At 39.0% G+C, this 26074-nt stretch overlaps 1 protein-coding gene across 4 annotated transcripts in view; it reads right to left on the reverse strand.

The window, feature by feature from the left end:
* Window positions 1-26074, reverse strand: part of rapgef4a (Rap guanine nucleotide exchange factor 4a) — a 59817-nt gene that overhangs the window by 15031 nt on the left and 18712 nt on the right. The window contains exons 1-7 of one of the 4 annotated variants that reach the window (XM_050049378.1): window positions 19033-19280; window positions 9461-9533; window positions 3887-3951; window positions 2740-2790; window positions 2521-2627; window positions 383-504; window positions 96-279 (exon numbers count right to left, since the gene is read on the reverse strand). In XM_050049378.1, coding sequence (XP_049905335.1) covers window positions 96-279; window positions 383-504; window positions 2521-2627; window positions 2740-2790; window positions 3887-3951; window positions 9461-9518 — 587 coding nt within the window. In that variant the 5' untranslated portion in view covers window positions 9519-9533; window positions 19033-19280. Of the gene's footprint in view, window positions 1-95; window positions 280-382; window positions 505-2520; window positions 2628-2739; window positions 2791-3886; window positions 3952-9460; window positions 9534-19032; window positions 19281-26074 lie in introns of those variants that run through there. The other 3 variants (XM_050049376.1, XM_050049375.1, XM_050049377.1) reach the window with 3 other exon arrangements.

Below are 26074 nucleotides of genomic sequence, written 5' to 3' on the forward strand. Positions count from 1 at the left end.
AAACAGGAAATATCAATATCAATATAACAAAATCACAACACCATCACACTGATTCACTTTATTTAATACTGCTTTAGAGGAGGTGATCGCTTTACTGCTTCCTCAGAATCATCCTCATGTGGGCGTCAGGTCCGATCTGAGAGAGCAGGAGCAAGGTGTCCTGCAGCTCCTCTTGGCTCTCCCTCCTCTCCTCCTCGCCGGGGAAAGGAGCGTCCTCCTGCTCGTCGTCTAGGAAGCGGTAGAAAAGGTACTTGTCCTGGAAGCTCAGCTCCTGGTCCACTGCGTCACAACAACACGGGCACAGACAGCAGGGCTTGAATTCATTTAACACGTGCTTGGCGTGTACATGTGGTGCAGACACAGACATCACACAGAGTCTCACCATGGTTGAGAACACCTTCTTCCAGCAGCACCTGCCACATGCCCACGGCCTGAATACGAGAGTGGACGCATGAGCTCTGCTGCATTTGCCAGTCAACCAACTCTGTCCCCACGCAGCACTGCCTGGAATACACAGGAAAGGTCTACATTAGATCTTATACGAGGCTGAGTGGATTTATAATATGTTTCATCTGTTTTCATCAATTGAATTTGCCTGTTCTTGTTTCTGTCGTTTCTAAACAGGGTATTGTCATAAAAGAAGCAGGGGTTTAAATAACATAAATAAATACCAAGATGTTACATTTTAGTGTGTTCATTATCATTTGTATTTTTTTCTTATTTTATTTTATGTAATTTCATTTTATTTTATTGTATGTTTTTAACAGAGCAGAATACTCCCTAAAATAAAATAACATAAAATAAATCAAATTATTATTATTATCGTTATTATTATTATAAATTATTAAGTACAACTATTAAATTAAATTTAATAAAATAAACAGATTAAAAAAATAGACATTAACAGAAGGGGGCATCTGCAGCAGAGCAGAACCCCATTATATTATCCCAGTTTTGATACACCGACCCATCTAACTTTATTAAACACCTAGGTACAATTTAACACAAGTCCACCTCTGTATAAAAGTGTCCATTTTCGGCTGCAAACTTGGCAGCCACTGAGTTACAGTCAGTGGCTTTGCATCCTTCCAGTCCACAGTTATCATTACCAGCCATGCCAATGTCACGGCAGCTGATATTGTTTTCAACTTGTGATCATGTGTGTTTCTTTGTGTGTGTCATCATAGCAAAGTGTGGTCCTGGTGACCCAGGAACTAACACAGAAGCTGTTTCAAGCATTTTCTCAGGTGTTGCAACTGTGCAGGTGTCTAGCTAAGATCAAAATGAAGGCCAAGTCCGAAGATGGGTGTGGTCCAAGTAGTTTTCTTGGCAATCAAGAGAGTATCCATAATAGGAATGCTCATATCATATCATATCGGCCGATATTGGCTTTAAAATGAGCTATTAGAACCGGCCTGTAAGAGCCGAATGTTATTTTATTCAGCAGACATGAATTGTATTTACCATATATGTACACTGAGCGGCACTGTGTGAGTATTTTGAGCATTAGTGTCTAAAGGTAGGAACAACATTGTTGCCATCAGGTGTTTCACAACAGAAGGACAAAAGGATTTGACTGCTGTGGCGTGGGACAATATATAATGTGCCGAAAGCTGTGTATTCAGTTCAGATGAAAGATAAAGAAATGGTCACTTACTCAACCTGTGTTTGGTGGTGTGAATAAATACGATGATTGTTCTGCAGCTGTAACCTGCAGTTTACTGTCTGAGCTCGACACAGCCAAGGAAGCTGTGGCACCAACCATGTGAAGCACATCAGCCAGGTCAGGCCGGGGGAAACATGCATGTAGCTGCAAGTAATAGGCTTAGCTCCTGCACTGCCATGCTTTTTCTTATTTTGCACAGTGACTGAATATTTCATACACTGAAAAGCATTTTAATTCATGTCTTCATCTGCTGTTGGGCCATAACGATAAGAGTATGCATGCATGATACGATGTTAATTCCACTACAGAAGAGACTTGATGATCACTAAAATTAGGTGGGGAAAAAAGTGGATATATCGATATCAGTGTCGGTTATTGGCCAAATAAGTTGTTATATATCGGCATATCGGATAATGGCAGAAAAGACAATATCGTGCATCCATAATCCGCAGCATATACCTCTGATGTGTGACATACGTCTCTTAGAACATTACAAAAATAAAAATTGATCTGAAGGAACACCCAGTTATATAATTTTGTCAAGTTTGTCTTCAAAAGTTTTTCAGAACCCTGAATTATTGGGCAAAATATGTGTGTATTCCCCTACTTTTCACTGTTTCTCCACCATAACCTTACAGCTGGTTATTTTACATAAATAATGGGATGTGTAATAAAATATCTGATTTGGGATTTTCAGTCAGATTCTTTCCATATTTGTATTTTTAGATTGTGTGTAAATGAATCGTGTTTTGTTTGCCTCACATTGCCTCTTGAGGAACAAATATTGTATTTTAAATTGAATTGAATGATGTAATCATCCAGAAATCTAAAAACAAATTAAGGTGCCAACTAACCTGTACGTCTTCAGATGGTACTTCCTGTCCCTGATCATGTGAGGTGCCCTGGAGAGGATGGCATTACGGAGAATCTTCCCCGCCCGTAGTATCTTCTCAGAGGGGACCTGCACAGCAGATTCAAGTTAAACCTCAGCACAGTAGAGTCCTACTGAGAGCCTGCTCCATAAACAGGTAATGAATGGTCCCTTCGTACACAAAGTTGTTCGTGTTTACTACCTGAGAAATGCATTTAAGGTGGGATTTGGCTGGACTTTCAATGAATGACTTCTGCAAAATAAAATGAAACCAAATATAAGAGGAGTTGAAATAAAACACATCACGGACGACAATGACACCGAGGCTCTTCTGATGACACAAAATTCAACATCACAAAAATCTGGTGAAATGAAAGGTTTGTTGATGTGGAACACAACAGTCCAGTAATTGGCAATAAAAGACATCAGGGGAACAACAACATGTCGGACAAGTCAAGTGTTTTTCTCTCACTGTGGGCCGCAGGATGTCTGTGTAACTCATAGCTGACATTAGCGGTCAGCTTTAACTGAACTTGTGGCTTTCTGTATTGTTTCTCGGTTAAAGTAACAGTCTGTTACCAGTCTCTTGACTGATGTGTTCAATTGCTCAAATGGGACACAGATATTATGAATGACTGTATGCAAATGTGTTTCTGTTTGTTATTTTTTTCCCCACTGGGGCCACTGGGTGGGCTGGGGGGGCTGTGACATTTAAAGTGCATTCAGCATGCTTCAGAGAGCGGCGTGACTCGTGCGTTTATGTGGGGGCTTTAAAGTTCATCATTTATTTACAAGAAAATTAGTCCACTCAGTACGCAAAGAGGCTGGGCTTTCATACTTATTATTTATATGTGTTAAGGTAAACTAAAGCTGTTTGTTACATAAAAACAAGCTTTTACATAACAGAGCAATCTTGTCTCCATGTTGTGACTAAACAGTGTGTAGGAGCAAAGCACAGGGCGGCATTAATCTGCCGTAGTGCCACGTTATCTGCCCAGCGGTCAGGAAACGACAACAGGAGAAAGGTGGGACAGGAAGTGTTACGAGTGGAGACAAAAACTCCAGTCACGTTGTTTATATATAGACCAACTTTAAACAAACTTCACATGGTACACTCCTTTCCATCCTCTGTTGGAGAGGCGAGTAGCGGGAGAGAATGTTGTTACGTCAGGCGACACAGCAGCACAGAATGAGTTATAGCCTAAAGGTTTAAGTGCCAAAATGTTTACGTACAATAACTCCCTGTGAGACAGGAACACGCCCAATGAGCCAACATCCTCTCAGTCTATATACGTCTTTTAAACTAATAATAATTAATTTAAACAATTCATGTGTGCCAGGCAAACTACCTTATTCTGATGCTTGGAGACTGAGACAAACGAGTTGTTGCTTATGTTCTCTTTGTCCGGCATTCCTGAAACAAAAATAAAGAGTATAATCATTAAGTGACAAACAGAGATCACTCAGAAAAGAGCCCTATTCTCTAACTGACCCCAGATGAAATGTTCAGTACGGAGCACCTGCAGGTCCAAGTGTTGGAAAAAAACAGAGCATACAGTATCGAGTAATTCATGCCAGATTTCCTATAGCAAAAATGTACACAACAAGCTGCATCTGTTTGTTCATGTGTGAAGTCCACTTGAAAATGAATTTAAAAGTAAGTTGGTACAGAACCACAAAATATTGTTTATATAATCAGATTAAATATGACTTTAAAATAAAGAAATAGTTGACAGTTGACTTTATGATCCTTAAACTATGCTTTATGTGCTTTGTGCAGATTCCAGATTCCCAGAGTTGTGGCTGAAAACAAGAGTGTCCTCATTCCTTATGTTTTAATGCAAAACTATCAGATTCTTCTGACGATCAGCTGTTCGAAACTTCAGAGTAGGGTTGGGTGATGTGGGGGAAATCGTACATCAGGGTATTTTTGATATCTTGATATTGATATTGCTCAGATATTGTAGGGTTGACTATTGGTGCTTTCACGAAATATTTGCACAATAATATTTTGATAAATAATCATCAGTAACGTGGATATCATGAGGAAGTAGGTAAAGGCAAATAACAGAACAGCTAGAACAGTCTGGTAAGTCGACACAGTCTCACAAAATATGCAAAATGGCAAGTGTTAAAATTGAAACATGAAAACAGGCAACACGGTGGAGCAGTGGTTAGCACAAGAAGGTTCCTGGGGGTTCCTTCTCCCCTTGTCAGTGTGGGTTTTCTCCAGGTACTCCGGCTTCCTCCCACAGTCCAAAGACATGCAGGTTAACTGGTGACTCTGAATTGGCCGTAGGTGTGAATGTGAGTGTGAATGGTTGTCTGTCAACAGAATAAGCAGTTACGGAAAGTGAATGAATGGACGAACACAAAAACAATGTCAATGCAAAGTCTATTATGAATGGTCACAGTTTTGTTGTGAAACGATCATAGTTTGGTTGGGTTTAGAGGAAGAACGACATTTGGTTTGGATAATAAAAAATGACTTGGTTAGGTTTAGGAAAAGATTGTGGCTTCTTTTAAAATAACTACGCATGAGATGTAAGTGACATAAACTTATGTACTTTGTATAGTTATGTAAAGTACCTTTATAAAGTACATTGTGTGGTTATGTGAAGTCTAACATGTCACATAACTACGTTGATTTTTGTTTTAACATCAGCATGAAAAGCGCTGTCCAAGTTGAAAGTTAGTATTTGTTTGACCCATCCCAATGCCTCTTTCACCTGTCTGAGTTTCTCAAGCTTTATACTGTTTTTGTGTGTCCACCGTGACAAAAGATTTTCATTGACTTTGCATTAGCATTCTTTTCATGATGTCAGTCTGATTTCCACCACTACATAATGTGACCTTGTGTCTGTTTCATGTATTTCTTTTAGACCAGGCTGAGTGAGTTCAAGAAATTACATTATTTTACTGTAATGCAGCATTTAAAATAAGAAATTGACAACACTTACAATATCGTTAAATATATATGGCAATATCCAATCATATCACAATATCAAATTAAAACTAATTTATTGCCCAGCCCTGCTTCACATCAGCTATCTCTAATTGTCAGATCATCGTCTTGTATTGTATTGCCCTTTTAAATCTATTCTGTGCTTCTCCAATTGCACAAATATGCCATTTATTTCTGTTACTGTTATGAACCAGAAAAATACCCATAACTTTATCAGTCACTGATTTAATATAATTTCCTTTCAGTGACTTTCTCATTTTCAATTATTGTCCTGACATTGTACATAATTTAGGCTTTAGATTTGGCAGAAAATTTCTTTTCTTAACAAAACTTCACTGAAAATTTTGTTCTAATTTATTTTTCTCCTTAAATAAAGATGCTGTTAGACTCTTGTCACTCTTGTTGTTACTGTACATGGGCAGCAAAAAGGAAATCAATGAGGAGATGTGACAGTCCAGCAGAGGGTTTGTAGGGTGCTCTCAGTGGTTATTCCTCAGAGGAGCTTTAAGCTTGTACAGTTCCTCTGCAGGACAAACAGTATAATCAGTCAGAGCTGCTCAGTCACAACTGTATCTGCAGGGGAAAACTGCTATTCTTAGATGTGCCTCTTGCACTGCTGATACCACAGAATCCACACAATTCATGGAAAGTGGAACATAGCTGGAAGTGTAACATCAAGCTTCTGGCTATACATCCAGGCATGAAACTCATCTGTATCTCGATCTATACAACTTTGTTCACAATGTTCTGTGTCATTTCTGCCTGGTTTAAGTTCCTGGTAATTTTTGCAAACGTTCTTTGCTGTTAAGATTTTTCTATTGTTACCTTCATGTTGCATAACATGTGTTAGCCTTTTAAACTACCTAACCACTGGGCGAACAATGTTCAACAGGGAAAAGTTGGGGAAAGAAATGTAATACAAATATAAAGAAAAGGGTCAGCTGCTATCTTTACGAACTGACAGTTTGTTTTAAAACGAGGCCCGACACATTCAGCAATAAAATCAAGGTTATTAATGTTGCTAGTAAAGGTTTGATAACATTAGAAATGTTTGAGCAAAGAAGGAAAAGTGGTGACAACAGAGACTACAGTAATAAGTACTACTTTTCTTTTTAGTTGCCCTTAATTTAATCAAAAATATACCTATGAATCACAATATCAGTTACATTTGTCATCTGGGAAAACAACGACAAGGAGCTGCATTTTCTTATGATGGAAATTTTATGTCAGCTTCAGTTTTCAACTTGAGAATAATACTTACGTTACACCTGCAATACTACATTTTTTGGCCACTGGGGGACAGCGAAAAAACAAGGTGTACACACATTATCTTTTTTTTTTTTTTTTATCTTTTATGTCCTTTCTTGTCTGTAAACAGTTATTTACACATCCAGCCGTTATGGAACAATGTTATCATTTATCTGGAGACATGTTTCTGATGAAGCTAAAGGCCCAGACACACTAAACAAACATTGAAGAACTGGTGGCACCATAGGCCGACTGTTGCCTGTGTCTCAAACAAATGTTGCACTTGAACACATCACAAAGACTACAGCCAACTAACATGTACTGTACGTTCTGCACCTGCATGAGAGGAAATAACTCTCGATACCAGCCGGCGGCAGCAGTCTGTATTCATTGTTAAAAAGGGAAACCAGAAGACCAAAAGGACAGATTCATGACCCTAGTTAGCCAGATAGCATGTTAACAACACAACCAGATGTTAAAATAACACATAACCTTATCTGCTAAAGAGCTCAACAGCTAAAAAATATATAAATTTTCCAATATAAGACTGTTTTATTCTGACACCATCTTGACTTTAGCCATTTGTTTCCTCATTTCTCTTCTCGTGCTCAGAGCTAAATTGCCAATCAGAGTGATTTCATTCACCAACAAGTTCCACCATCTCTGGCGTTGATTCAACATGCTGAATCAGCTGAAAAAAAGCTGACTAGTGTCAACAGGGCTGGTCACTGACGGCCCGACATTGAGCACAAATCTTTTTAAAAAATCTTTTTAGTAATTTTTTTTACGTTTATTGTAATTTTTCTACCCTATATTTAAGTGTCTTGTCAAATATGCCAAAAATATCAGAGCAAATTCGTTGTTTGAGAAAACCTACTTGATTCGGACTCTAGTCATATCTGTTTGGTGCTGATTATTCTCTGTAGGTTACCATATAGTCTTCAATTTATAATTCAATACATCGCTATTATTGGCTGTTTTGAAAACTCTCATCCTCTTACACACTCTTGGACTGCATTTCTATTTTTACACTGTGGGCCTGAATAGAATCTGTGCTTGTTTATTGTTCTTGTTTTTTGGGAAGTTACCACAGCTGTCCATCACGTTATTGTGATGCTGCCACGCTGGTCCATGTGACATCAAGGCTCTCATTCAAGTGTCACATAAATCTAATCACATCGATAGAAATGCAGTAAACAGTGTGCATGTGAGAGATGAGTCCAAGATAAGTCACAAAAATCTAAAATTGAATTTGCTGGAGAAAGATCAAATTTAGTTTTGGCATGTCACAGCTGAGTGTTGAAAAACACATGTGCTTCAAGAGGTGCTCAGAGAGTGAATGCATGACTGAATGAAACAATGCTGACTTTAAAAGCTCCACCTCTTAAGTGCTGTAAAAACGCTGCGCTGTTCTTACTAAGAAAACTATTTAAAATATGTTTAATTCATTCGACTTCGCCACTACAGTTGCAAAACCACTAAGCTGCTGTGGATGCACTGTACAGGAGAGTGCATCAGCCTCCAGCTGCTTGATGCTCGTGTCATTTCTGTTCTGGTGTATCCATGCATAGCGTACGAACTGTAAGTCCCATAAGTACTGTACTGTATACTGGAAAACATACTCCAACCTCAGCTCTTACAGTGTTGCTCCACAGCACGTCATGATGATGAATACTAAAGCAGACACATTAACTTTTAAAAGCAGCATAAAGGGCAACAGTAGTCAATCACATCCTATTTGATCAGAACACAAACTAGAGAAGCATTTTCTTTAAAATGTGCCCATCATTTATGATCTCTTTAAAAAATACATTACAGCATACAGTGAACAAGCTGCCAGGAAGCCGACAGACTCTGGATTTTTTCACTGCCGCTTGTCATTCTTATGGTGCGTGACTTTAAAGTGCTCTGCTTGAGCAAAACGAAGTTAATATTAAGTTAACTAGCAACAGAAAAGCAGACATCAAACTATCAGCCTTTATCACAACGCAAAATAATGAAGGCAGGTCGGGCAGTAATGGAGTTAGACAGAAAAAAAATATGGTTTGATCTATCTTACATAAAACTATCTAAAAATTGTGAAATCACATTACACAAACTAAATCAAAGACTTCTGGGAAGATTTATAAAGTAAAGTGACATCATTTACTGTAAACAGTGTTTTTCATCTTGATAAATTCTTACATTGAGGACGATCTGCAAACAAACCTTGAAATACATTTAATTTTCCTTTTTTTTTTTCTCATCTGTACCTTTGAATTTTTGAGGAACTGATATAAAAGCAGCCTAAAGTAAACCACATGGACGGCTGTACCTGTTTCTGATGATGTAATACTGTTACCAAACATCCTATTAAACTTTATGCACCAGCTGCAACATTTGAACATTTGCGCAACCTTTTGTTTTGGTTGTTCTGATGCACATCCTTTGTCCTATAAATCGCGTCTTTGTTTTTCCTGGAGATCATACACAGTAGCAGACAGAGAACAAAGCTTACAGGGAACCAGTGTAAACGCTGATGGTGTCATTCTTCTATAGCTATTACATTGTGCAATCAACATTTACTTCATAATGAGAAGTTTGATTTGATGTTCAAATAATAATTTCAAATCAAGTTAATACAACAACCAAAAAAATTGTAACAAACTTATGAATTAAATGTGTAATTTTCTGAGTTTAAACCAGTCAGAAATGTAAATGTAATACTTACTGTCGGCACTACAACCGCTTTCCATCACACCATAGGGTGGGGCGAGCAGCCCAGCCATGCACTGATGATATTTCTATAAAGAAAAACAAAGACAATGTAAAACCAAATTAGTTAGAGCAGAAATGACCAGTTTTACAGAAACATGTGCTCTGAACCAGTGGTTCCCAACTGGTCCAGCCACAGGCTCCAGATTGCTCCTTAGTCATCAGTTCAAGGTCCACACAGTTTGATACATTCAGCGTCATACTTGCGTTTGGCCATGTTATCAAGCTAGTTTGCTGTCTCTAACGTGCTTCTCAAAGTCAAGGTTGCTTCCCTGATAGGACAGATCCTTCCAAGTTGGGTCCTACAGAGGCTAGGCAAGACTCCCTCCTATAGCATTCAGTGAACACACACTGGAAAAGACTAGCAAGTGCTCAGGTGTATGTCATTGACGAGGCCCTGTCTTTAATTCTAGCGAATTATGCACTAAGAATTGTGGAAAACAAACATGCATCCTTTAAAATTAAGGATCCTTCCTCAATTTTGTAGCTGTCCATTAGTCACTCACTCTACATCAGGAAACAGCACTGGAAAATAAAAGCTCTGTGTTGGAAATTCACAGTACTTCAAAATAAAGTGTGTTTTTTTATAAGTCACTTTTGGTCCATTAAGAATGGACCTGCGACCCACTTTTGGACCGCAACCCACCAGTTGGGAACCACTGTTCTAAACCACACACAAAATATAAAACATGCACATCACCATAGAATGGTGGTACAAAGATTGCAGTACATTATGTGACAAAAAGATGACTGTAACATCATAAAAACAGTGTGTTTTTATCGGGTAAAGAAAACTTTGTCCTTGTGTCTCATTGCTTTATCAACTTGGCCATTTGAGGCCGAGGTAATGTACCATGGCCAAATGTGTCTGAGGTAACGCACTGTTACTCATCAGCCGACATTCACAGCTGGTACTTCGGATAAATACTGAGATTTTGGCCGAAGATACTGTTTCAAGTTTGCCTCACAGGACACCATCAGTGGTGGAAGAAGTACTCACATTCTTCAGTTAAGTAAAGTATCGATACAACAGTGTAAAACACATCAACAAAATGTAAAATATGACTCTGTGACTGTCATATTATTATACACTCTGTTGCCAGTTTATTACGTACACCAAGGTAAAACTTATGCAGTCTCATACAACAGCCCTGAAAGAAATACTTCCTTAAAGGGATAGTGCACCCAAAAATGAAAATTCAGCCATTATCTACTCACCCATATGCCAATGGAGGCTCAGGTGAAGTTTTAGAGTCCTCACAACACTTCTGGAGATCCAAGGGGAGAGGGGGTAGCAACACAATGGAGGCTTACGGCGCCCCAGATTCAAACGTCCAAAAACACATAATTGAAACCACAAAATATCTCCATACTGCTCGTCCGTAGTGATCCAAGTGTCCTGAAGCCCCTGACATAAAAAGTTGTTTGGAAAAACGTCATTTGAGCTCTGTTTTTAGCCTCATTGTAGCCTGCAGCTCTAACTGCCTCTCTGGGTACCGCGTTCACGTGTGCACGCTTGAATCTGGGGCGCCATAAGCTTGCATTAGGTGGAGTTATGTTGCTACCCACTCTCCCCTTTGATCTCCGCAAGTGATGTGAGGACTCTAAAACCTCACCTGAGCCTCCATCGGCATATGGGTGAGTAGATAATGGCTGAATTTTCATTTTTGGGTGCACTACCCCTTTAATGGGAAATTTGTTTTTCTTATTTAGTCCACTCACACTGATATAAATGGGGTGGACAAAATAATAGAAGCAACCGTCAGTATAACAAACAACAAATGCCAGCCTCCAAAATGATCATAATCTCCCCTGAACAATTTCAACAGAAACCATTTGTGAAAGCAAGATTTACTTAGAGAAAAAATTAAGTACTGCTACACAATTTTTAACCCATAGTCAGTGGTTTGTGTAAATGTCCCTAATTTGGTTCTAGATTCCCTTGTTGTCTTTTAACATTTCCTGTCTCTGCCTCTCATTATTGTGCTGTCTAATGAAAGCACAGTCCCCACTCCCGGCCCCCACCACCCAAAAAACATCAACCATCAACATCAGTTGTCCAGGCTTTGAGGACAAAGAACAAAGCTGATGTGGGTGTGGGCTGTGTCTTGATGTTTCGTCCTCATTTGGCCTAACGTGCAAATGGAAGATGGGTCAGTGAGTAATAATCATTTTTGATTCATTATTATGCTTATTGTAAAAATTGTAAAAATGTGACAGCAGCACATTAAATATAACTTTGGCTCAATTCTAAATCTCAGTATCAGTGTCTAGTCCTCGATCAGTCTTAAAGCACTGCCTCTAAATGTCGTGCAAGATGCAGAGAACCACAGAGCCAACAGAGCACGCCAGTATAACTGTATATGCATTATACCATCACTGTGCCCTGAGGCACCACAGATGTTATGTAACGAACATCATACTGCATCCATGCACTCTTGTAAATGTCATGTTTTGTTCATGACACAGTGTACAAATGGGTCACTCCAACCAGAGCCAATCAGCCGTAAAATATATATATTGCCTTCTACACTATAGCTGATGGCCTCTTGGCAGTGTTTAAAAGCTGGGTTTAGCATACGTTAACTAACAGAATACACCAACATATTTGGATTAACAATAAACCTCAACTCTGCATCTTTACAAAGGCATCCCTGCCACTTTTAGCATATATTATATGACAAGCTGATTCTTAAAACTCCATTATCTATCTGACTTTTAAATAATTTGTCATGTTGACTGATGTTTCGAGATTAATTTGTGGTAAAAGACAAACAAAAACTGATTATGCGCTGCAGCAACTACATTGTGAGTCGATAAAAAGCTGATTGAGGACCACTTAGCGACCGACCAGTTCTCTCTACCTTCCTATCATCTGGTCAGAGGAGGCCGAACGAAAGCTACAACTACAGAGCCATTTGCTCCTTGATGTGTAATTTACTCTCAGAGGTCATGTTTTAAATTCAATTCTACCCCCTGAAGTCAGTTAATCAGTTTAGCAAACCTTTAGGGGCACACGGCTCTTTCCCCTCAATTAAGAAGCAGTTTAGAAACATCTCAGTGACCTCAGTTTTTAAACCACATCATCTAATCCAAACTGAGGGGTGACTGGCTGCTCATTAAGATACTAAAAGATATAAATTAAAGCCAACTAATGCCACACTTAGATAATTAAAATGTCTTTTTAGGTGGGGATTTGTACACATGCAAACAACAGATTTAAATGTTTCAAGTTATTCAAAAGAACTGAAGCCTGCAGAGTCGCGTCAATAATCTGTGTATCTTTGTTGACAATTAAAGGATTTAGGATTAGGGAGGAGCACTTAAACTGAGCAGCACATGAACAAATGAACTCAGCCCCTCTGAGCCAATAAAGCCGCGCTCTCTGAGGGGTTGAATCCTGTACGCAGGGTGGAGACGATGTTTTAGAGGAGGCTTAGGACCATCAGGTGTGTAAAAAGCACTCAGTCTCTATTTTGTTAGTAATGATGTCTCTGACTCTAATGACATTTGTTTCTTTTACAACCTCCAGCTCGCCATTAAGGCACTGACTTTTTAAGTGTGTTTTTATTTTTTTATTTTATTTTGTCTATATTATTTTATTTTATCTGTATCAAGGCTGAAAATGACATAAGTATCAATAAATAAACACAGAAAAAAATTGAAAAAATGAATAAATATAGAAATGAATGAATAAATGCTGTAATAAACATGGAAAAAAATGCAGATGTTAGGACCTCCTACCTCATTAACGTACAAACAGAAATAAATAAATAAATGAAGTTGTACAAAAATGTTGAAATAAAGTTAAGGTATTTATTTGTTTATGTCCTGTTTAATCATCAACTTTTATATATTCATTTATTTATTTATACATTGGTATTTATCTATTTCAACATTTGGTATTTATTTATTTCAACATTTATTTTATTTTTATTTTTTAATTATGTCAGCATTTATTTATTTTTTTATTTATTTCCATATTTATTAATTAATTTATTCATTTATTCATGCATTTTTTAAAACTCATTTATACTTCTTTATATATTCATTTATGTATTATTTGTAATTTTATTTATTTACATATTTATTTATTTATACAGGTATTTATTTATTTCCCTATTTATTTATGCATGTATTTATTTTTATGCTTCATACATTATCTGTCTCCCCTAAAACCATGAGTCGATAAATCTATCAATCGATTAATCGATCAACAGAAATATTAAAAAACAATGTTCAAGATCAATTTATCCTTAAAGGTCAGTTTTTTCACACATAATTCTTCAAATGAGGGAATTCAGCCTTTCTATATATTTTATATCTTTAGGGTCATTGGTCAGACAACGCATGACATTTGACAGGCGTTTTTTTTTTTTTTTTTTTTTTTTGCACTGTTCGTACAATTTCCTATGAAATGTAATGCACCACAATTCATACATATCGTACGTATCATGAGCCAGGACTTCGTCTATAACCCATGTTATTTGGGAAGGCCAATAAGATGATGGGAGTGAAGAGGGAAGCTGTCCCCATAAAGAGCAAATTGGGGCGATGGATAGGTCACAAAACACACGACTTCCACCAAAGAGACCAGTGTTCAGAAACGTGTGAGTTATTTTAAGGTACGTTATTGCCATGTTTCTTTTCTTAAACCGAACCTAACCTATGTAATGTTACATTAAGTACATAACTTTCATAAGTTTTTTTTAAACATTACTCATCGGGCTCTAATTCGTAGGATGTCATACAAACAGTTGCATGAGGATACCTCGAATCCAAAGATGTAATTATGGGCTTTACTAGGAGGGAGTTTTTTTCCCAACGTTCTGAGATTTTGAGGACCAGCAGGATCAGCAGATTAATAAAATAATCAGAATAATCATACGATGCAGTCATGCTCTTGTCTTCGTCTTCATCATATCACTCTCATAGTCAAGACAGTGGTATCGCAATGTCAATCTATTATTTTGAATGAATCATTTGCACACTAGCCTTCATCATTTTAATCTCAGAAGATCATTAGAGCATTAAATTATTTCAAATATCAAGTAGAGATATTTTAACTGCAGATATACTTGAATTGCGACAAACAGAAACACCAACTTAAAGATGTACGTCTTGCTAACTGAGCATACCATGTTCCCTTAAAACGCAAATTCAAATATTCATGACAACGCTTCACGTCACAATAAAACAACCATTGGTGTGATTTGTGCAGCTGCTTCCCACTTTATAACCATAATACTGACAGAGAGGGTATTAGAGGGAAAACAGACCTGCAAATGCTTTTTAAGCCACCGAGATGCTACTACACATCAGCATCGACTGACAAATGGACAGTCAATAGTCATAAGGCACAAACAAGCTCCTCAGGGACTCACAGACAGTTCTGAACAGAACGTCCACCTTTGTTTTAGTGGTGAAATGTTCCTGACTGCACACGCTGTGTAAAGCACAGATACACCTTTAGGCGTGTTCGACTGGGTCGAATAATCCGTCTCGATCTGACATCCAGACAGCTACCTCAGACGGCTTATAGCATCTTACGCATTGTTGTGTAATTTCTTTAAACTGATTCCAGCACATTAGAGCAGATCATGATCTGTTGCTTCAAGCTGATTTACTCTGAGAGGTGTTACAAACACTTACACAATGAGAAGGATGTGTTTGAAGTGATACGATCGGACAGGTAGGAGTCTACACACCATCACATCTGTGTTTTCCAATAGAAGATCTTGGACAGACCCTTCAACCTGACATAAAATCCATCACTGACAGACAGCAGAAACATCAACATATATTTTCCTCCTTTTTTGGCAAGGAGAGGAGTTGGAGTTGGAGAACCAAAAAATTGTTTTAGATCATTAGCAGCTCACACAGCTCAAAGAATATGACAGGCAGTGATCCAGGAACACATAATAAAAGAAACACTGAAATGATCACACACAACAGCTAAAGACTTATGCTAAATGCAAGCAGCATCCAGGGCTGGAAAATGAAGCCAACACCCAAGCGCCAAAAACTGCAGTTCCTCTGATGGCCACTTGAGGCTGGCTCCCAAAGCGAGTCAATCCCCACAGAGCCCCATGTAGAAATGCCGAACTTTACAGCAAAAATAAACATGTTTACTAGGGTTGGGTCAGTTCTCGGTAATATCAATTCGGTCCGGTACTCTGTCTTGGACCGGGTTTTATTTTTTGAGACCGACCGGACCGCATACTCGGGCAGAATGTACGCGGAGCGGACGCCGCGGAGGTCCGCCTGGTAAAAGTGGACATCTGCAAGCCCTGTGCGCGCAAAGCACGACCGCGCGGACTTCACTCTGCGCACCAGTGTCACACAAAAGATTGTTCGGCATGTATTTTTCACATCGCGGGGATTTTTCACGGACATTTTTACACTGAGTCCGCTCCGCTTATAGTACGCCCGAGGCTGTGAGCACCTGTGTCAGCCTCTTCACCAAGCGCACAGCAAGCAGGAGAGAGAGGGGGGTGGGGCGGGGACTGAGCTAGGAGGTGCGAGTGCGCATGCGCCTCTACTGTAGCCTGGAGTTTGTTTAATAGTGACGGGGAGTCGATAATGGCGGACAATTTAGTCTCGACGAAATCAAGGAATGCGCCACTATGGCAACACTTTGGCTTTGAGCCAGACGAAGGAGGCAACCCTTGTTTGCACTGATTGAGTAAGCTGCAAAATTTATTTGTAAGGAATAAAAGAAACAACTTGTTACTGTCACTCTGTTGTCCTAAGGTCGTTTTTTATTTTAAATGAGTCAATTGCGCCCCCAAGTGGCGAAAATCCGGTATTACCGACTTGATGTGTTTTTTTTACAAAAACCGGACCGTTTTTTTTTTTCTCATACCGACCCAACCCTAATGTTTACAGCCTCGTGAAAAGAACATTTATGACAACTGTAACGGGGGTGAATTTTTATATAACTCATCTGTTTACATTTTATGAAAGCTAAAGGTACCGTGTGTAAAATTTAGGGAGATGTAAATTATCCGCAGAGATCTCTTCCTTTCCAAAATAAACAGAACTGTGACTAAAACAGGTAGAAACACTGAATAAAGCAGGTCCACGTTACAAATCAGCGTTTCTCTGACAACGCTCATTGCAGATGGGCTTTTAATTACAGTGACTGACGCAAAAAACACGAAAACATGAATGGCCCTATCTGGAGCAAGTGTCTACTGTAGAGCCCCAGTGGTGCAAAGTGGCAATCTACGTAGAGGAGGACCTGCTCCCTATGTAGATATAAACGGCTCATTCTAAGGTGATCAAAACACAATTCTTATTTTTCAGGTGATTACACACTAAAGAGAAATTACTTATCATATCATATTATATTTCTGCCAATATAAATCCTACACACTGGACCTTTACAGTCTGTGAGTCCACCCCTCGGTCCTCCACAGCTTCACCCTCTCATCCAGATATGTTCACTTTTGGCTCCAAAAAAAAAACACAACAAACACGCTGAACTTGAGGCTTCAAAACAGGAGTCTACAGACTGGGTAACATCATGGTAGCTACATCCAATTATCTTTATATAGTCTATGGTTCAATGCGAACATTATGACAGATGACAGATGACAGCATCAAATCTTTACATTTACCAGAGTCATGTGTCTCCATTTTTTAAACACATTCAAATTCAGCTTTTTCTGGCTAATTCATGTCATCTGTGGTTATTTGGCTGTTAACAGCAAAACGGTTTTGTGGTTTGCGGACCCCAAAAGGATTAAGACGAATTTCTTTATAGATCAAGTCAGGGCAACTTAAAGCAACTTGAAAATATTTATGTGAACAAATGTGGTTGTCACATGTAAACAGCTGTTTAAATGGTTATGTTCTGGCCATTGCTTTAGAAGATTTCAGCTTTATTTTTTAAGAAATAAATTCTGTAGCTTTTAAATCCAGTACCCACCAACACCAGCATGGCAGAAGTGCCAGACAGACATGTGAGTCAGAGCTGTGGCAAATTCAGAAAAATAATTGGTAAAAAGTCACTGCACTGTGTCGCTAAATTCATCCAATATTAACCCAGAAAGTGAATTGATTTATACAGCTGGATGTAACAGGGTTCTTCAGAGCGTCATCTTTAACATTAGCCAACAATTTTAAGCTTGGTGACTGATGTCTCTTACTTTTCTCCTTTAAAATCTTTGTTGACTTCTGACATTTTAAAACAGCTCACAGTCTTGTACCTTTAACGTTTTATCACAGCTCCATATTTTTTTTTATTGTGGTTTCTCTTTTTAAATAACAATGACTCAAACAGAGGAAATGTCACGCCCGTCCAAAGGGCTCAAACTACCAGACCACAGCCAGCCATGTACTGCTGTGATCATGGAGATAACTGGGAGCATGTGGCTGGGCTGTGGCACTTGCTTCAGAAAAATACAGTAAATAGACCATGGGTATTGTAGTAAGAGCTGAAAAGCATTAGAACTTGACTCAAAGGAGACTCGTTTTCTGACTGACAAAATTATTTCAGTGAACATATTTGGCCCAATAATTACATGCAACATTAATGCCATCATCTTAGCTAGGGAAATTTTTTATAATGATTTCAAAATAAAAAACATTTTCTGAGACATAGTAAGTTCACACAGTTTAAATACATAATACTTTATATTCTTGACTAATAATCAGGTAAATGTAGCGTATACGGATGTCTCAGAGTCATTCGAGCGTATGATCCTGCATTCATCACCACACGGCTTTTATCCTTACATGAAAAGGGGGTTTACAAATGTCTGCAATAACAGATGTGCCATTCTTTATTCCTCCAGTGAAGCTCGGTCAACTGTTTATGCTTATCTGCTCCCAAACACTGACTTCACTGTTCCCAGCAGCAGGACAGCTCTTACATATCCCTTAACCCTGTCTTATACTATTTTTTCCCTTGTATATCTCATGTATAAAAACAGAGTGAAGACTGTCACCATGGAGTCCATATATCCCTATGTGATGCATGTGGTTGCCATGCTTTAAAGAGTCCACAGATAAGTTTAGTCTTATCAGATCGGTACAGATATTAACCAAGTCGTCTCAGGGCAGTTCAAGCTCCTCCTCGGTCTTTCATGCTTGAGCACGTTATTGCATTGTGAGCATCAATGTGCATGAATGCACTGATGTATTTTGAATAATTCACCCCGGATTACATAACTTACATAGTGCAAACTGTTCTCAAAGCAGTCACTGATTATTCTGAACTCTGACAGGCACACTTCAGGCCACTTGGGGGGGACAATTGGGAGGAAAACCCCTCCCAAGAGTGTCACTTCTGCTCTGTTAGATTTCCTCCCAGAGAAACACTTCAATTCTAATATGTAGTAGGGAATGAAAAACAGTGATTAAACTTTTACACTTGCAAATTCTACATTTTCAGATAGTTCTGCAACAAGAACAAGAACAATTCTGCACAAATCTCTATCCTATTTCACTTTCCCCGCATATTATCCAGCGTTCCTCATGCAAAACATGCATTGCATTGTTAAAAAGTTTGGCAAAGATTACCTAAAGGTGCTACCAGCGTCCCATGCAGCCTGTTATTGTTGTTAATGACTGGAAGGTCCTCCAAGCCACCTTAATCCAGGCGTTAACAAACACTCCGAGCATGTAAGTCCATCTCTGAGAGTCATGGGTCACATCCAGCGTGGTCCAGCATGATCCAGCAGCTTCGTCACCGCCACTCAGAGAGCAGAGTGAGCAGACTGTGTCAGCCGAGCAGAGTGCCAGTCAGCCGCTGACTCTTCTGAGCAGCAGTTGCTAGGTGATTACTCAACTCCAGTCAGTGAGCGCACAGGAGAGCATGCTCATTCTCTCCCTCCCTCTTTCCCTCTCTCTCAAGCATCAGCCAATCTACACACATAACACAGAGTAGCTGCTCAGTTCTCAGTTTCAGCGGAGCCACCGTCACAAACTAAGAGTTAAAACAGAGTCTCACAGGATGTATAAAAAACATATATTACAGAAGTGTCTCTGCTGCTGTAATCGACCTAAAACCCCTCAGGGAGACATTTTCTCAGAATCCAGTTAAACGTATGAATTTTCCTTCGAGCATCCGATCCAACTCTAAAGTGTACAGACGGCACCATCCAGTATCCTGTTCCTATCACTGAGCTCCTTCCTCTCAAGGACAGAGACCAGATGGCGTCTTATCTTTGACCTTGTTACTTATCAAAGCCACAAGACAGCTGCATTGAACTCCCCGAGCAGAAATTAATCAAGCGCTTCAAATATGTCAGCCTCCCCAACATTAAGTTTCAAAGTTCTATATTTTGACATATACTGTTTGTCTCATTTTAATCGATGTGGTTATTGTATCAGCTGTTGGAGATTTGCTTTTATCTTTCGTGGGTTGTTTTTGGTGGAGCGTGTGGCTATCAGTCTGACGACGATAAGCCTTTGAGGGCAACAACCAATATTTTGGAGGTTCTGGTGTAGGCAACAGATATCTGGGCCAAAACTTCCTCTTCCATGCCCCGCTAATTTTGGCTAATCTCTTTATACAGATATTTGAGTGTAAATGCAAATACATTTTTAACTATGAAGTCTTTCGAACAAATAAGAAATGAATTTAATATTCCACAGACAGATTACAATTCAAGCTCCTAAGGCAATTGAAAGGTTGTTCATGAATCTACAAATGAATAACTCAGTGGGCAAAATTATCTCCAGTATGTAAAGTGCATTTTTGTCTATGGATAGGACTGACTCCCGCTATGTTAAATCCAAATGGGAAAATGAGCGACAATTACCGGAACCAATTCCCACTGAGACCTGGAATAAGATCTGTTCAGGGTCCCACATGGTCACCAGATCAAACAAATGTGGAGAGTTCAGATGGAAACTTATTGTACGAACACCTCATATAACGTGTAAAGTTGATACTTCTGTGTCTGGTGCTTGCTGGAGGGCGTGCGGAGAGATGTCGGCTAACTATGTTCATACATTCTAGGCATGTCAAAAGCTTAAGACTCGGGACAACATATATATGTAACGCTCAGGGATGTTTTTGGTACTGACTTGACCAGGGACCCCGTGGTGGCACTACTTGGAGTAATACCAGACAGTATTGAAAGACGGGCTCATACTTACCTTCTCCAGATTCTGTTAACTGCAGCTATCAAATGTATCACTATTTGCTGGCTGGATCCAGACCCCCCTGCTCATGAAGTCTGGTTTCAAAATACGGGAATTGTATTGTATGGAAAAGATCACTCATTACTTACACTTAGTAACACTCGATAAACGATGGAGACCTGTATAATTATGCCTGACCCTTTGTAATTATTGACCTGTATACCCTGTTTTATCTGTAATTTCAGTTTCCCTTCTCATTATTATATTATCATTATTTATTTTACTTTTCCTTTTTTTCCCAACCATAAAGTGCAAGTGGATTATGTAAGCTGAATGTGGATGTGGGGAGTGGGAAGATATGGGGGGAGGGGGGTTGTTGAAGATGACAGTGTACTTTTGTATGTTTTTATGTGTGGTCCTGAATTTTGAAAATAAAAAATGAGTTTTAAAAAAAACCTAATCAAAAGCTTAATTGTTGTCAGACGACTGTCGATGAATTCTGAGGTTGCATTTTGCCTCTTTTGCTCTTCACATGGACTGTTAACCTGCCACTCAAGCGTGATTGGTCAATACTACTCTGACTACAAACGGAAACCAGAATGCTTCCGGCATAATGCTGCCGACAGACATCTGCAATATGCAATTATCTGCTTAGGAAGATTATGTGTGGCTTTAAAGACGCCGTTAATTTATCAACAAGAAGGCAATCCAGGCACTCAGAAAAAATGTAGAAAAACGAGGAAGGAAATATCAAAAAGCCTATATTGTAGTGGCCAAAACATTGAAAGAAATGTTTCGGCCACTGCAGGTCTTCGTCAGGGCTCCCCACCTATATTGTGGCAGGAGCCAATCGGAGGCCATCACACAACCCAAATAATGGCATGACAGGTGAAACAAAAAGACAATAATGAAAAGTAACATGAGATAAATATATATGCACATCTATCTTAACACGTGGGCTGTGAGAAAAATGATGAAGCTTGTGGAGAACAACGACAAACCACAAAAAACATTTGAAGTCTTTAGCCTCACTGAGACCAGGATATGATGATGGATCCAAAAAGCTTCCCTTTGATTGACTTTCTGAATTCTATCACCCCCCTGACCAAAGGTTTAATGTGTTCAATGCCCTCTATGCGTAATTAGGAATCATTAGCAGTATGAAGTTCACTGAAATGTCTAGCCATGGGGTAGTCGCAAATTCTTGTTCTAATGGCTAATTTATGCTCAGCGGGGCGATCCCTCAGGCGTCTTTTTCATTTGTTGGAGGATTTTTTGTACATTTTTTCAGAGTGCCTGGATTGCCTTCCTGTCGATCCTGTTGTTTCTTGTTCTCCACGAGCATGTTTGTATATACAGAGCAACCAGTTGTCCTTATTTTGTATTGATAGTTTGGTGGCTGACAAAGGTTCATGTTGGAATGTTGAATCTCTAATAAAACGGACAGAATAAAAGAACTTAACTTTCTTTAAAAGTGAAATATTTGAACATTTCTAAAGAAAAGAAACAATTAAAATCACCCTAATCACACTCACACTTAAAAATTACATGTAGCTTCATCATTGTGCTGATAAAGGTTGCAACAGTTAATTTAATAAGAGAAAACTGAGCAAATTTGACCAAAATTGGGACATTTTATTTTATTTATTTATTTATTTATTTATTTATTCTTTTTTTTTTATAGGTGACAAACCTTCATACCGCGTTTGTATTGCAAAAATTCTAAATATAACCTTATACAAAGCATTTGGTGTTATCTTAATATGACAATCTTCATTTGTCATATTAATAAAAAGTAAAAACATCCAAAAAGTGATAAATGAGTACATTTCCATCAGCCCGATTTTGAGTCATGAGATATATAAGAGGAATGGATGTGTAGCAAACGGAGAGACGGTTCGGAGCAGGTGTAGATGTGCTTCACTGACTCAACATGTCTGACACCCTGTCACTTCTTACTCCTGACTGATAGAACAAACCCAAACAGTTCAGCTGCTACATTTTAGTAAAACTGCGAGTGATGGGAATAATGTCTAATCTTCTATCTGACACTGGTCATCCTGAATCTGATGGAATTAAGCCATGTATTGAACAGGCACAAATTTAAGACAAAGCAATTTTATAAAAATGTATTTTGGATGTCATTATGATGGACTGAGGCACTGGAGAGAGAACATACTATTCAATTTTCCTGCTTTACGCTCCGTGCCAGTAACAAATTTGATTTGACATTTGAAATTGATTTAGTGTTTTTATTGTTTGAATTCACTTTAGTCAGCTCCTGCACACTGCGGTTTGACTTGAAGATACAGATCGACTAAGCGAAACGACACAAATCTGCAAATGCATAAACAAGCTGATGATATGAAAGATGAAAGCTGAGCTTGTGTGCCAGCTGAATGATTATAGTTCAGCATTATTCTGCACTACAGGCTAAGCTACATTCTTTCCCTTGCTCGACTATGATGATCTATTATACATGCATGCCTCTGCCCAATGCTCGCAACAGCTGGATATAAGTTCTCACTAACAATTGCACCCTTTACGCCAAAGTTCAGTGGCCTTTATCAGTCCTGCACAGACCACAGACTGTATAAAATAATGGATAGCTACCGTGACGTCACCCACTGCTTTGTCAACTCCCTTAAGTTCAGCACTTCGGCCATCACCATCTTGGTATTTTGGAGCCAGAAGTGACCTATCCATGGTCAGCCTCCCTCGTATCTTTGTGGGCATGTCTCAGCAGCTATTTGAAGCTGAACAGGCTAATTCATAGTGAAGGATCAGGACTCAAATTCAGTTGGACTTTGATATTGCTCCCCTAGCTAGATCTGTTTCCTCTTGTCTGACTTTTAGGCATACGGTTTATTGATACTGTGTGTTTTGTTATCTCCACCAAGTTTAAGCCCAGAGGGGATCATGCACTTGGTCACCTGTGTGCATGCGTGAGTGAGAGTGTTGGTGAGCGCGTGTATCGGTCTGTCAGCGGCTAATCTTGCAAACTACTGGACCGATCAGCCTCATATTTTGTGCACACATGTATGACTATGTGCTCAAGGACCTCTTGGGGTTACAGCAATTCACAATTGTTGAAAAGCCTGTTTAATTGACTGTTTTATATTGTTACTGACTACTGACTCCTCACTCCTCTGATACAGCTGGTAGGGGGTGTTTTTTTTATCGGAAATTAGCTTAGCTAAAACAACAAGCTTTACCGTCAGTTACTGGCCACATTTTGGTGGCCTTTAACTGACATCCAAAGTCATTAAAAAAACTGACATCCATAGAAAAGTTTGGTTTTATTATGAACCTGAGCAACTGCAGATTAATTCCCTACTGTACATGTTATGATCCACTGAAGTTAAGGACGTTACGAGATCAATTAGTCCCTGTATTAGTCATTGTCATCCCTCAGTCATTGTGCGCATCAATTTATGTTTAGTTTTTTATACATACAAGTGCCAATGTTATTTTTGTTTTGTTTTGTTTGAAGCTTATGGGACCTTAGATTGGAAAAAATATGAATGGCAATGAATGAGGAGAGAAATATTATCTTTTGGTCCCGTTTGAGTTGTGACATGAAATCCAAATATGTCATTAATTAATTTAAAACATACATTTTAAGGTCAAGAAAGTCATACTTTGTGGTAAAACTGTTGAGATATAAGCTTTTGAAAAAACGTAATTAGAAAAACTACACAGGAGGCGGTCGCGTATGTGATGTCATAGCTTTCGCTCGCTTCCTACAGCTTGGAGTGACTGCAACCTGGCACAAAACACACAGACATCTTCAATCACAAATCGATTAATCATAAAACAGTGGAATTTCAGCGGGGAGGCCAAGCTGCAGGAAGCGAGCGAAAGCTATGACGTCACATACGCGACCTCCTCCTGTGTACTCTTGAGTCTTTCTAATTAAAAAGCTTATATCTCAACAGTTTTACCACAAAGTATGACTTTCTTGACCTTAAAATGTATGTTTTAAATTAATAAACAACATATTTAGATTTCATGTCACAACTCAAACGGGAACAAAAGATAATACTGCTCTCCCCATTCACTGCCATTCATATTTTTTCCGATCTAAGGTCCCATGAGCTCTACCGGAAGGGGCAGAACTTTGGCACTCTTTAATAAATTTTGACTTGACTTGACTTGTATTTGTTATCTCGCTGCCATCTTGACTGTAAGGGCACCCAGTGTCATTCGGTCCACACCAGGAGTGTTTTACAAGCGGAGCGTTTTACCTGCCCGATTTAGACTTGCAGATTTTGTTGATTCAGTCATTTGTCCTAAATGTGCTTCTACTATAATAAAGTCAGTAGGCTAATGTAGTTAAATGGTTTCTTTATCTTATCTGTTCAAACTGTATTTATTATTTCCTATGTTGTTGTGCTAAAGTCTACAGAAGTTAATACCTGCAAAGTCCTGTTGTGATTGACATGATCGAGGATTTGTTGCTGTTTTAGTCATTTAAAATACATTTATCCACACAATTATATTGTATCTATATTTCACATATAGTACAGGACAAACTGGCTGTGTCAAAATTAGACGAAGCGCATATTTTTATTTATGTATTTTTTAATGTTTGCATTTATTTTGGAGGACTGTAGCATTTTGCAGCTCTCATGGCCAGAGCTCCTTTGAAAAAGAGATTTTGATCTATATCATCTATTTATCTAAATCTTACTAAATCAAAAAACAAAAATCCTGTAAAAGCAGCCGCAACAGAACATGTCACTTTGCGGACTGAGTTCCGAAGCAAAAACTGAGCTGATGATAAAACCTGCACAGCCAGCTGCGTTTACATGTTGGAGTTCAGATTCTGGGCTTTTGATGTTGTAACAACTCTGCCAGCACAGATAAGGGAATAAAACAAATGTTTTGATATAATCTTCCTCCTCTTTCTGTGCACATATCCGCTGTGCGCTCTGAGGGATTCCAGCCCTGGTTGTGGCACTTGGATGTTCAGACACAAGAGGATCCATGTGGCCTTGTTTTTTCAAACCCCCTCCACCCAATCCTCAGACACCAGAGGGCACGCTGCGTCCCTGCCACTTCCTCTTCATCAGTCCTCTCCGCTGGCTGCCCACCAGGCTTCTTCTATGGACTGATGACACACCAATCCCACCCACCCACTCTCTCTGCTCAGCACCCAAAAGATACGCTTCAAGCCTAAACATGTGAAATACACACAACCCAAAGTATTTATAACACAACGTTACTCAAAGCATGTGCAGTGCTCATAAAACTGACCTCCTATGATGTGTAATGTGTCACATCTAATCCAAAATATCAAAGCCTCCAGATACAGAAAGCTGGTCTGTTCACATGCAGGATGACGTGACCGTATGAGCGCTGCCTTATGAGCCTTTAAAAAAATCACAATTGTGTTGTTTCAATCACAGCGCCCATCGGAAGCAGGAAACAAAGGCGAGAGCAAATTGATGATCAGGCCATCTAAGCTTCG

This window comes from Epinephelus moara, chromosome 7 (assembly GCF_006386435.1).
Source record: "Epinephelus moara isolate mb chromosome 7, YSFRI_EMoa_1.0, whole genome shotgun sequence".
NCBI classification, from domain to species: domain Eukaryota; kingdom Metazoa; phylum Chordata; class Actinopteri; order Perciformes; family Serranidae; genus Epinephelus; species Epinephelus moara.